The sequence below is a fragment of the Salvelinus fontinalis genome, chromosome 7 (assembly GCF_029448725.1).
Source record: "Salvelinus fontinalis isolate EN_2023a chromosome 7, ASM2944872v1, whole genome shotgun sequence".
Lineage (NCBI taxonomy): Eukaryota > Metazoa > Chordata > Actinopteri > Salmoniformes > Salmonidae > Salvelinus > Salvelinus fontinalis.
The window spans coordinates 62,038,680-62,052,010 of record NC_074671.1 but is presented as its reverse complement, the minus strand read 5'-3'; the positions used below and the strand labels follow the sequence as shown (position 1 = coordinate 62,052,010).

The 13,331-nt window shown below is 44.6% G+C and overlaps 1 protein-coding gene across 3 annotated transcripts in view; it reads left to right on the top strand.

The window, feature by feature from the left end:
* The window catches only part of LOC129859966 (uncharacterized), a 56,813-nt gene that overhangs the window by 20,169 nt on the left and 23,313 nt on the right, over positions 1–13,331 (top strand). The window contains exons 2-4 of one of the 3 annotated variants that reach the window (XM_055930247.1): positions 5,179–5,622; positions 5,840–5,952; positions 8,021–8,141. In XM_055930247.1, coding sequence (XP_055786222.1) covers positions 5,611–5,622; positions 5,840–5,952; positions 8,021–8,141 — 246 coding nt within the window. In that variant the 5' untranslated portion in view covers positions 5,179–5,610. Of the gene's footprint in view, positions 1–1,391; positions 5,623–5,839; positions 5,953–8,020; positions 8,142–13,331 lie in introns of those variants that run through there. The other 2 variants (XM_055930249.1, XM_055930248.1) reach the window with 2 other exon arrangements.

The window sequence follows — 13,331 nt, the reverse complement described above, 5'->3', positions numbered from 1 at the left end:
CGGGAGGGCTCTCAAAATAGCCTTGCCGTAGGGCAGGGTGGGGGGTGGGAGGGGGGGCGGGGTGCTCTGAACTCTCTCACACTCTCACAGCTTATTACCACTGTTATCTAAACTAACTTGATACTGTCCACCAATGGTGCTCCCTGAACCTATAACATCATAGGATTGATATTGAAAAAAATATAACAGCACTTTAGTCATTTTTTAGACCACTAGACTTGAACCAGCGACCTTCTGGCTATTAGGCTCGAACCTATTGGCTACCTACCAATTGCACTATAGAGACGTCCTATAAATATGATACATGTGTAAACACACAACCTGGTCTCAGAGCATTTCATATTATTCTTTGCGTAAGTCCGAGACATTCCATTTAGCATGATTGTAACGGTTGTCGTTGGTGGAAGGAGAAGAGGACCACAGTGCAGCGTGGTACGTATTCATAATAATTTAATAAAGAATGAATACTGAACAAAAACAACAAACCGACAAACCAACAGTTCTGAAAGGTGCAAACAAAAACACTAAACAGAAAATAACTACCCACAACTCACAGTGGGAAAACAGGCTACCTAAGTATGATTCTCAATCAGAGACAACGATCGACACCTGCTTCTGATTGAGAACCATACTAGGCTAAACACATAGAAATATAACGACTAGAACAAAACATAGAAAAACAACAGAATGCCCACCCCAACTCACGCCCTGACCAAACTAAAATAAAGACATAAAAAAGGAACTAAGGTCAGAACGTGACAGTACCCCCCCCACAGGTGCGGACTCCGGCCGCAAAACATGAACCTATAGGGGAGGGTCTGGGTGGGCATTTACTGCGGTGGCAGCTCTGGAGCGGGACGTGGACCCCACTCCACCATAGTCTCGGCCCACTTATGTGGCACCTTAGAAGTAGCGACCCTCGCCACCGACCCCGAATTGGAGACCCTAGTAGAGGGCAGCACTGGACTGACGGGCGCCTCTGGACTGACGGGCGGCTCAGGCGGCTCCTGACTGAAGGGCGGCTCAGGCGGCTCCTGACTGAAGAGCGGCTCAGGCGGCTCAGGACAGACGGGCGGCTCTGGCTTGGAGAGAGAACCTGGAGGGAGGAGACGGAGGGACAGCCTGGTGCGTGGGGCTGCCACAGGACCCACCAGGCTGGGGAGACCTACAGGAGGCCTGGTGCTTGGAGGAGGCACCGGAAGGACCGGGCTGTGGGGGAGCACTGGAGCTCTGGTGCGCAGCCTTGGCACCACTCCCCCAGGCTGGATGACTACTCTAGCCCAGACCCTCCAGAGTGCAGGCACAGGTTGAACGGGCTGTGGGTGAGCGCTGGAGATCTGGTGCATACTACGCGCACCTCTCCCTTAGGCTCAATTCTCAACGTCAACAGTGAAGAGGCAACTCCGGGATGCTGGCCTTCTAGGCAGAGTTACAAAGAAAAAGACATATCTCAGACTGGCCAATAAAAAGAAAAGATTAAGATGGGCAAAAGAACACAGACACTGGACAGAGGAACTCTGCCTAGAAGGCCAGTATCCCAGAGTCGCCTCTTCACTGTTGACGTTGAGACTGGAGTTTTGCGGGTACTATTTAATGAAGCTGCCAGTTGACTTGTGAGGCGTCTGTTTCTACAACTAGACACTAATGTACTTGTCCTCTTGCTCAGTTGTGCACCGGGGCCTCCTAATCCTCTTTCTATTCTAGTTAGAGCCAGTTTGCGCTGTTTTGTGAAGGGAGTAGTACACAGTGTTGTACGAGATCTTTGGTTTCTTGGCAATTTCTCGCATGGAATAGCCTTCATTTCTCAGAACAAGAATAGACTGAAGAGTTTCAGAGGAAAGTGCATTGTTTCTGGCCATTTTGAGCCTGTAATCGAACCCACAAATGCTGATGCTCCAGATACTCAACTAGTCTAAAGAAGGACAGTTTTATTGCTTCTTTAATCAGGACAACAGTTTTTATCTGTGCTAACATAATTGCAAAAGGGTTTTCTAATGATCAATTAGCCTTTTAAAATGATAAACTTGGATTAGCTAACACAACGTGCCATTGGAACACAGGATTGATGGTTGTTGATAATGGGCCTCTGTACGCCTATGTAGATATTCCATTAAAAAATCAGCCGTTTCCAGCTACAATAGTAATTTACAACATTAACAATGTCTACACTGTATTTCGGATCAATTTGATGTTATTTTAATGAACAAAACATGTGCTTTTCTTTAAAAAACAAGGACATTTCTAAGTGATCACAAACTGTTGAACAGTAGGTTAAGTATCTTACACAGACACACACAGACACACACACCGTGAATGGTCATTAATCTGGTAGAACCCCATATTTTCAGTTGACTTCACAGAGGAAGCTGTGATTGTGATGTGACTTCCTGTCTACAGGGTCATCATCTCAGTTCCCCTCTCTGTTCCCCTTTCTAGGCTTTCCCATGGAGGTGAAGGAACGTCTCTGTATTGTGGTAGTGAGGCAGTGTGTCATTGTGTTTGTATGTGTCAGTGCATGTGCGGATGTGTGTTCACTCACCTATATGCATAAACCTTTTATTGTTTAAATCAACATCCCTAATCTTCAGTTCTGTACGTTAATTCAGCCACCACCTGTACCTTCAATGATCTAGAACTTCAAATGCTTCTGCTTTTTTAAAATCCCACTTCTGGAAATAACAACAATGCACTCTGCTTTTAAACAGCCAACGTCTAGTTACTAACGGGATGCATTTCAATGTGTAAACAACTGTAATCGAGCATCATGTCAATAGATGTTTTGAGGAAGCTCGTTCAACCAAAAACATGTGGTCTTTCATGGGTTCACTTCAACGGCCATCTCTATTGTGATGTACAGTTGAAGTCGGAAGTTTACATACTGTCACGTTCTCCAAAATGAGCGGACCAAGGCGCAGCGTGAATTGAGTTCCACATCTTTTTAATACAAAGTGAAACTAGAAACAAAACTACAAAACTACAAAGAACGTGAAGACGTAGTGCCCAAACACACTAACACAAACAATATCCCACAATCCAGGTGGGAACAATGGAGAACTTAAGTATGATCCCCAATTAGAGACAACGATAATCAGCTGCCTCTACTTGGGAACCATGCCAAGCTCACCAACATAGAAATAGGAAAAAACTAGAACACCCCCCTAGTCACGCCCTGACCTACAACACCATAGAGAACCAAGGGCCCTCTATGGTCAGGGCGTGACACATACACCTTAGCCAAATACGTTTAAACTCAGTTTTTCACAATTCCTGATATTAAATCTAGTAAAAATTTCCTGTCTTAGGTCAGTTAGGATCACCACTTTATTTTACGAATGTGAAATGTCAGAATAATTGTAGAGAGAATGATTTATTCCAGCTTGTATTTCTTTCATCACATTCCCAGTGGGTCAGACGTTTACATACACTCAATTAGTATTTGGTTGCATTGCCTTTAAATTGTTAACTTGGGTCAAATGTTTTTGGTTAGTCTTCCACAAGCTTCCCACAATAAGTTGGGTGAATTTTGGCCCATTCCTCCTGACAGAGCTGGTGTAACTGAGTCAGGTTTGCAGGCCTCCTTGCTCGCACACGCTTTTTCAGTTCAGCCCACACATTTTCTATGGGATTGAGGTCAGGGCTTTGTGATGGCCACTCCAATACCTTGACTTTGTTGTCCTTAAGCCATTTGGCCACAATTTTGGAAGTATGCTTGGGGTCATTGTCCATTTGGAAGACCCATTTGCGACCAAGCTTTAACTTCCTGACTGATGTCTTGAGATGTTGCTTCAATATATCCACATAATGTTCCTGCCTCATGATGCCATCTATTTTGTGAAGTGCACCTGGCCCTCCTACAGCAAAGCACCCCCAACACATGATGCTGCCACCCCCGTTCTTCACGTTTGGGATGGTGTTCTTCGGCTTGCAAGCGTCCCCCTTTTTCCTTCAAACATAACGATGGTCATTATGGACAAACAGTTATATTTTTGTTTCATCAGACCAGAGGACATTTCTCCAAAAAGTACGATCTTTGTCCCCATGTGCTGTTGCAAACCGTAGTCTGGCTTTTTTATGGCGGTTTTGGAGCAGTGGCTTCTTCCTTGCTGAGCGGCCTTTCAGGTTATGTCGATATAGGACTCGCTTTACTGTGGATATAGACACTTTTGTACCTGCTTCCTCCAGCATCTTCACAAGGTCCTTTGCTGTTGTTCTGGGATTGATTTGCACTTTTCGCACCAAGGTGCATTCATCTCTAGGAGACAGAACGCGTCTCCTTCCTTAGCGGTATGACGGCTGCGTGGTCCCATGGTGTTTATACTTGCGTACTATTGTTTGTACAGATGAACGTGGTACCTTCAGGAGTTTGGAAATTGCTCCCGAGGATGAGCCAGACTTGTGGAGGTCCACAATTATTTTTCTGAGGTCTTGGCTGATTTATTTTGATTTTCCCATGATGTCAAGCAAAGAGGCACTGAGTTTGAAAGTATGCCTTGAAATAGATCCACAGGTACACCTCCAATTGACTCAAATGATGTCAGTTAGCCTATCAGAAGCTACTAAAGCCATGACATAATTTTCTGGAATTTTCCAAGCTGTTTAAAGGCACAGTCAACTTAGTGTATGTAAACTTCTGACCCACTGGAATTGTGATACAGTGAATTATGAGTGAAATAATCTGTCCGTAAACAATTGTTGGAAAAATTACTTGTGTCATGCACAAAGTAGATGTCCTAACCGATTTGCCAAAACTATAGTTTGTTAACAAGAAATGTGTGGAGTGGTTGAAAAGCAAGTTTTAATGACTCAAACTTAAGTGTATGTAAACTTCCGACTTCAACTGTATGTAGTGAGTCATTTCTTCCTGTTGCAACAGAGAGCTACCCTGCTTCCAGGTCTGTGTGTGCTGTCTTGCCAAACAATGACGATATGAGTTGGGCCTGACGGCACAAAGTGATTAGGGACCAGCCTAACAAGGAGCTACCGAAGCCACAGATCTGTGTGTGGTGATGATGTTGATGCCATGGCATACCTGGAAAGCCAATATTTTCTACACAGGACATGGCAGGAGTTTAATGAGTGGATAGCTAGTACACAAGCATACTGTGAATTGTCCATTTAAAACTCAAACAGCTGTGTCCTTGTAATCTATTGTTTTTCCATTTTACAACTCATGACCAGTTCCTCGTTCTGCAGAAGATCCTCTTTTCGCAAAATAATAGTCCCTCTTGTGTGAGTGTACCTACTTCCTCTCTGGCTGCTCGGGTCACATGATGCAGAAGTGCCTGGTCAGAAGTGCCTCCAATACAAAGCTATTTAAGTCAGGACTTGTGGCACTGCCCACACACTACCAGTGGGGAGACTACCTACACACTACCAGTCGGAAGACTGCCTACACACTACCAGTAGGAAGACTGCTAACACTCACTAGCAGTGGGAAGACTGCCCACATACTACCAGTGGGAAGACTGCTAACACTCACTAGCAGTGGGAAGACTGCCCACATACTACCAGTGGGAAGACTGCCTACATACTACCAGTGGGAAGACTGCCTACATACTACCAGTGGGAAGACTGCCTACATACTACCAGTGGGGAGACCTAGAGAAGGATATGGATATCAAAGTAAGTGATATGACTGCATCACTTCCCTTCCAGTTTATGTTGTAGTTTTCTATTTGAATTGTAACAATGTAGGGGAGTAGAAATGTGAGGGATCAGGGATATGCTCTTTGTTCTTTTCAACAATGTATACAGTAGTAGTCGTCATGTGGAGGCTAAGGCTTTGTTTTCAACTATGTATGGTAATGTGAGTTGCTATGTTTTCCATTCCGGTCCATAGGATTCACCTGTGAAGGGGGGTATCTCTATACTTCACACAGAGGAGGATGGGAAACACCACTATGAAGTGGAGAAGATCCTCAAGTTCAAGAACGGAGGAGGAGCCTTCGCCAGGTAACCTCTGATAACCTCTCTGTTTATCTGTGAAGAATTTGAATATACTGTAGGTTGAAACCTTTTAAGGATAGAGGAGTTGAGACATTTTAGGGGGAAACAAGAGGGACTTCCCATAGTAAAACCCCTTTATGATGTAAGGAAATTGTTTTTGGTTTAATGTCAGGGGTGGGGTCACAGAGTTATTTAATTTGGTAATTCCACCCCTGAATGTCATAAAAAAGATGTATTGTTTTTCTCCAGGTCTGTGTAGATTGAACCACGGGGTCTGTGTAGATTGAACCACGGGGTCTGTGTAGATTGAACCACGGGGTCTGTGTAGATTGACCCACGGGGTCTGTGTAGATTGACCCACGGGGTCTGTGTAGATTGAACCACGGGGTCTGTGTAGATTGAACCACGGGGTCTGTGTAGATTGAACCACGGGGTCTGTGTTGGTTGAACCACGGGGTCTGTGTAGATTGACCCACGGGGTCTGTGTAGATTGAACCACGGGGTCTGTGTAGATTGAACCACGGGGTCTGTGCAGATTGAACCACGGGGTCTGTGTAGATTGAACCACGGGGTCTGTGTAGATTGAACCACGGGGTCTGTGCAGATTGAACCACGGGGTCTGTGTAGATTGAACCACGGGGTCTGTGCAGATTGAACCACGGGGTCTGTGTAGATTGAACCACGGGGTCTGTGTAGATTGAACCACGGGGTCTGTGTAGATTGAACCACGGGGTCTGTGTAGATTGAACCACGGGGTCTGTGCAGGGCCAAATTAAGAAATCATAGGCCCCAGGGCTTCGTTTTATTTTTATAGATCCCCTTTTAAAAAATCTGCCTTTTAAAAATGCATATCATGCAATTCTACATAATTTACATGCCAGAAGACATTAGCTGAATCTTTTTAAATACCACACAAATGACCGAAATGTCTGGCTACTCTGACACTGACAAACTGAGATCAAACTGGTCTTGAATTCAAGCAAACAATAGCCCCGGCCAATGAAGCGACACACAGATTGTACAATAGAGGCAATGTACAGTATATATATATATCATAGGCTACAGTAGGCTGCTAAAGACAATTTCCAGTGGCACACTGACTTTCCTAATGATGAAGATGAAGCCATAGGCTACTCACGGTGATGACCGTTGCGCCCGTCGTAGCAAAAGCCTATCTCAAGATGAGCTACACATTGGGTGTTGTTGAGTAAAAATTGTTCTATTGGTTCTACAGAGAGATGAGTCTTCTCTTTTCAGCACTTCTCTTTTCATTTGCTTTCCAAACTGTACGTTTTTCCCGCAATATTGTATTTTGAAATCTGCGGAAGGCAAACTGACAGTCGTAACCAAACATAGAAATATAATCCATAGATGGCAGTTCCCATTCAAGTCAGGACTGGCATCCATTGCTAGAGTACCCATGAGTTTAACAGTCAAATTGTCAGGGTAAGAGGTGACAAAATCCATCTATGGATTGTATGTCTATGCACACAAGCAACAATCTGTGGCCTATAGTTGGCTACAAATGACATGTTATGGTGTCAGGTGCAATTTCCTGCCGCGGTTTAGGTCCACTTGTAGAATCTATGCGAAGGCTCATTGAAGCTGTTCTGGCAGCTTGGTGGTGCAACACCCTTCAAGACATTTTATGCTGGTGTTTCCTTTATTTTGGCAGACACCTGTATGTGCTTGTGATAAAAACTTAATTCACAGTTATTTTTTTATAAACTATTGATTTTCGGTAGCTAAATCTCTGGTCTATTTTGAACATTGAGATCGGGATCTGGTGGTTGGATAAAAAAAATATTTAAAAAATTATAATAATACAAAAATGTCATACCGACATATTGACCAGTCACATTTATTAATTATGCAGTTTATTTTAATTGTTTTATTAATCAGTTACCCAATCAAGGCAGGGCACCAACAGTTACCCACGTGGGCCCTCTACCTCCTCTCCGTCCCCCATCTGATGATGAGCAGAGCGGCAGCAGGCAGTCTACACTCATTGAGATTCCTCCTGTGGTTGGCAGTTGCAATGCAAAAAGATAAAATCTATATCTAATACAAACAGATGTGTGGTGTTGTTGATCCTCAGAGAAGGAGACAAGCTCCTGACGATCAATGGAGTGGCCCTACAGGATCTATCCCCAGAGGCCTTCGCCAAGATTCTGACGGAAGGAAACCCCATGTTGGTGAGTGATATCGCTGGAGGAGAGTTCTTATATTACTTCACTCTCTTCGTGGGTTGCATGTTTCATCACAATATTGTTTTGAACTAATGCCCAACTGAGCATTCTACTAAACTGTATCGTCAATGAGCACTGATTAAGATTTAATCAAAAGTGCATTAAAGTGGCTTAGAAATACAATGCCATTCAAAAGGATGCAAATAATTAGTAGCAAAACTTTTTGTCCTCATTTTGATGTCGCCCGTTTGACTTTAGATGCAGTATAACGTTAGCTGAAATTGAGGTAGCTGCCGTTTAGCATTGCTAGCTATCTTTGACGAACTTTGCTAGCTAATGACATTTAGTTGTTTACTACTAAATATATATTTTTTTATTTTATTTTTTTTAATAATTTTTTTATACCCTTTTCTCCCCAATTTTCGTGGTATCCAATCGCTAGTAATTACTATCTTGTCTCATCGCTACAACTCCCGTACGGGCTCGGGAGAGACGAAGGTCGAAAGCTATGCGTCCTCCGAAGCACAACCCAACCAAGCCGCACTGCTTCTTTACACAGCGCGCCTCCAACCCGGAAGCCAGCCGCACCAATGTGTCGGAGGAAACATCGTGCACCTGGCCCCCCTTGGTTAGCGCGCACTGCGCCCAGCCCGCCACAGGAGTCGCTGGAGCGCGATGAGACAAGGAAATCCCTACCGGCCAAACCCTCCCTAACCCGGACGACGCTGGCCCAATTGTGCATCGCCCCACGGACCTCCCGGTCGCGGCCGGCTGCGACAGAGCCTTGGGGGCGAACCCAGAGACTCTGGTGGCGCAGTTAGCACTGCGATGCAGTGCCCTAGACCACTGCGCCACCCGGGAGGCCCTACTACTAAATATTTGACTCGTTTAGCAATGTCATCTTATTTCCAGGCACTATAGTGTAATTTAGACTAAACAGCCGTACCCTCTGTCCAGAATGACTGGGTTTATCGCGACTTTAGGGCACTACTATACCGGTACCCCGGTCAGGGTTGCCAGGTCTGGCAGAAATTGATTACTCAAAACGAGGCCTAAACAAGGCCTAAAAACTAGCCCAATTGTTTGTTTTTTCGCAGCAAGAAAGGAGTTGGTGTAACGGATGTGAAATGGCTAGCTAGTTAGCGGGTACGCGCTAGTAGCGTTTCAATCAGTTACGTCACTTGCTCTGAAACCTAGATGTAGTGTTGCCCCTTTCGCTCTGCAAGGGCCGCGGCTTTTGTGGAGCGATGGGTAACGATGCTTCGTGGGTGACTGTTGCTGATATGTGCAGAAGGTCCCTGGTTCGCGCCCATGTCGGGGTGAGGGGACGTACTAAAGTTATACTGTTACATTGATGCTGTTGACCCGGATCACTGGTTGCTGCGGAAAAGGAGGAGGTTGAAAGGGGGGTGAGTGTAACGGATGTGAAATGGCTAGCTAGTTAGTGGGTACGCGCTAGTAGCGTTTCAATCAGTTACGTCACTTGCTATGAAACCTAGATGTAGTGTTGCCCCTTGCTCTGCAAGGGCCGCGGCTTTTGTGGAGCGATGGGTAACCATGCTTCGTGGGTGACTGTTGTTGATGTGTGCAGAGGGTCCCTGGTTCGCGCGAGGGGACGTACTAAAGTTATACTGTTACATTGGCACATTTAGCCAATAAACCATTTTTCAAAACGTTATCGAGTGAATATTGACTTAACTTCTAAAGACTTAAGAAGCAAAATTCTGTTTTCCATCAAAATAATAATTATTGTGAACTAATATGACTAGCTAAGGAATTTGAATATCAAATCAATCACAATTGTAGACCTTACCGTGAAATTAGTATTTACAAGCCCTTAACCAACAGTGCAGTTCAAGAAGAGTTAAGAAAATATTTACAAAATAAACTAAAGTAAAAAAATTATAAAAAGTAACACAATAACAACATAACAATAACGAGGCTATATACAGGGGGTACCGGTACCGAGTCAGTGTGCTGGGTACAGGTTAGTTGAGGTAATTTGTACATGTAGGTAGGGTTGAAGTGACTATGCATAGATAACAAACAGCGAGTAGCAGCAGTGTACAAAATTAAATAAAATTTTATTTGTCACATGCGCCGAATACAACAAGTGTAGACTTTACCGTGAAATGCTTACTTGCAAGCCCTTAACCAACAGTGCAGTTCAAGAAGAAAATATCTCAGCAGTCTTATGGCTTGGGGGTAGAAGCTGTTGAGGGGCCTTTTGGTCCTAGACTTGGCGCTCCGGTACCGCTTGCTGTGCGGTAGCAGAGAAAACAGTCTATAACTTGGATGATTGGAGTCTCCTACAATTGTATGGGCTTTCCTCTGACACTGCCTGGTATATAGGTCCTGGGTGGGAGGAAGCTTGGCCCCAGTGATGTACTGGGCCGTACGCACTACCTCTGTATTTTATTATTTTTTTATTTCACCATTATTTTACCAGGTAGGCCAGTTGAGAACAAGTTCTCATTTACAACTGCGACCTGGCCAAGATAAAACAAAGCAGTGCGACAAAAACAACACAGATACACAGGGGATAAACAAACGTACAGTCAATAACACAATAGAAAAATCTGTGTACACTGTGTGCAAATGAAGTAAGGAGGTATGGCAAAAAATAGGCCAATAGTGGCGAAGTAATTACAATTTAGCAACTTACACTGGAGTGATATGTGCAAGTAGAAATACTGGTGTGCAAAAGAGCAGAAAAACAAATATGGGGATGAGGTAGGTAGTTGATTGGATGTGCTATTTACAGATGGGCTGTGTACAGCTGCAGCGATCGGTAAGCTGCTCTGACAGTTGACACTTAAAGTTAGTGAGGAAGATATAAGTCTCCAACTTCAGTGATTTTTATTTATTTATTTTTGTAATTAGTTCCAGTCATTGGCAGCAGAGAACTGGAAGGAAAGGCAGCCAAAGTAGGTGTTGGCTTTGGGGATGGCCAGTGAAATATACCTGCTGGAGCACGTGTGACGGGTGGGTGTTGGTATGGTGACCAGTGAGTTGAGATAAGGCGGAGCTTTACCTAGCAAAGATTTATGGATGACCTGGAGCCAGTGGGTTTGGCGACGAATATGTAGCGAGGACCAGCCAACGAGAGCATACAAGTCGCAGGGGTGGGTAGTATATGGGGCTTTGGTGACAAAACGGATGGCACTGTGATAGACTGCATCCAATTTGCTGAGTAGAGTGTTGGAGGCTATTTTGTAAATGACATCACCAAAGTCGAGGATCAGTAGGATAGTCAGTTTTACGAGGGTATGTTTGGCAGCATGAGTGAAGTGAGGCTTTGTTGCGAAATAGGAAGCCGATTCTAGATTTAACTTTGGATTGGAGATGCTTAATGTGAGTCTGGAAGGAGAGTTTACAGTCTAGCCAGACACCTAGGTATTTATAGTTGTCCACATATTCTAAGTCAGAACCGTCCAGAGTAGTGATGCTAGTCGGGGGTGCGGGCTGTGATTGGTTGAAGAGCATGCATTTTGTTTTACTAGCATTAAAGAGCAGCTGGAGGCCACGGAAGGAGTGTTGTATGGCGTTGAAGCTCGTCTGGAGGTTTGTTAACAGTGTCCAAAGAAGGGCCAGATGTATACAGAATGGTGTCATCTGCGTAGAGGTTGATCAAAGAATCACCCGCAGCAAGAGCGACATCATTGATATATACAGAGAAAAGAGTCAGCCCGAGAATTGAACCCTGTGGCACCCCCATAGAGACTGCCAGAGGTCCGGACAACAGGCCCTCCGATTTGACACACTGAACTCTATCTGAGAAGTAGTTAGTGCACCAGGCGAGAAGTAGTTAGTGAACCTGTGCCGCCTTACAGTCAGATGCCGAGCAGTTGCCATACCAGGCGGTGTAGTTAGTCCCCTCCTGTACTCCCTGTTCACCCACGACTGCATGGCCAAACACGACATCAACACCATCATTAAGTTTGCTGACGACACAACAGTGGTAGGCCTGATCACCGACAACGATAAGGGAGCCAATAGGGAGGAGGTCAGAGAACTGGCAGTGTGGTGCCAGGACACAACCTCTCCCTCAATGTGAGCAAGACAAATGAGCTGATCGTGGACTACAGGAAAAGGAGGGCCAAACAGGCCCCCATTAACATTGACGGGGCTGTAGTGGAGAGGGTCAAGAGTTCAAGTTCCTTGGTGTCCACATCACCAACGAACTATCATGGTCCAAACACACCAAGACAGTCATGAAGAGGGCATGACTGGGCATGACTGTCCCCACTCTGGTTGCACATGTGACGTGCTGGTAAAAATTTGGTAAAACTGATTTAAGTATGCTTGCATTAAAGTCCCCGGCCACTAGGAGCGCCACTTCTGGATGAGCATTTACTTGTTTGCTTACGGTCTTGGTGTCTTAGTGCCAGCATCGGTCTGTGGTGATAAATAGATGGCTACGAATAATATAGATGAGAACTCTCTTGGTAGATAGTGTGGTCTACAGCTTATCATAAGGTACTCTACCTCAGGCGAGCAATACCTCGAGACTTCTTTAATATTTTAGACATCGCGCACCAGCTGTTATTGACAAAAAGACACACACCCCCACCCCTTGTCTTACCAGACGTAGCTTCTTCTCTGTTCTGCCGGTGCATGGAAAATCCCGCCAGCTCTATATGTCCGTGTCGTCATTCAGCCACGACTTGGTAAAACATAAGATATTACAGTTTTTAATGTCCCGTTGGTAGGATAAACGTAATCGTAGGTCATTCATTTTATTTTCCAATGATTGCATGTTAGCAAGTAGAACGGATAACAGTGGGAGTTTACTCGCTCGGCCTACGGATTCTCAGCACCTTCTTTTCCTCCGTCGTTTCTTCACGCAAATAACAGGGGTTTGGGCCTGTTCCCGGGAAAGCAGTATATCCTTTTTGTCGGACTCGTTAAAGGAAAAAGCTTCTTCCAGTTCGTGGTGAGTAATCGTTGTTCTGATGTCCAGAAGTTATTTTTGGTCATAAGAGACGGTAGCAGCAACATTATGTACAAAATAAATAAAAAATTAAAAAGTTACAAACAATGCAAAAAAATGAACAAAATAGCACAGTTGGTTAGGAGCATGTAAAACGTTCGCCATCCTCCTCGGCGCCATCTTATATTTTGCGAGAGAAAAGATAATTTGCCCTTATTAAACTTAAAAAACGAATGTTTGGCTATTTTCTGGAAAATGTGCCA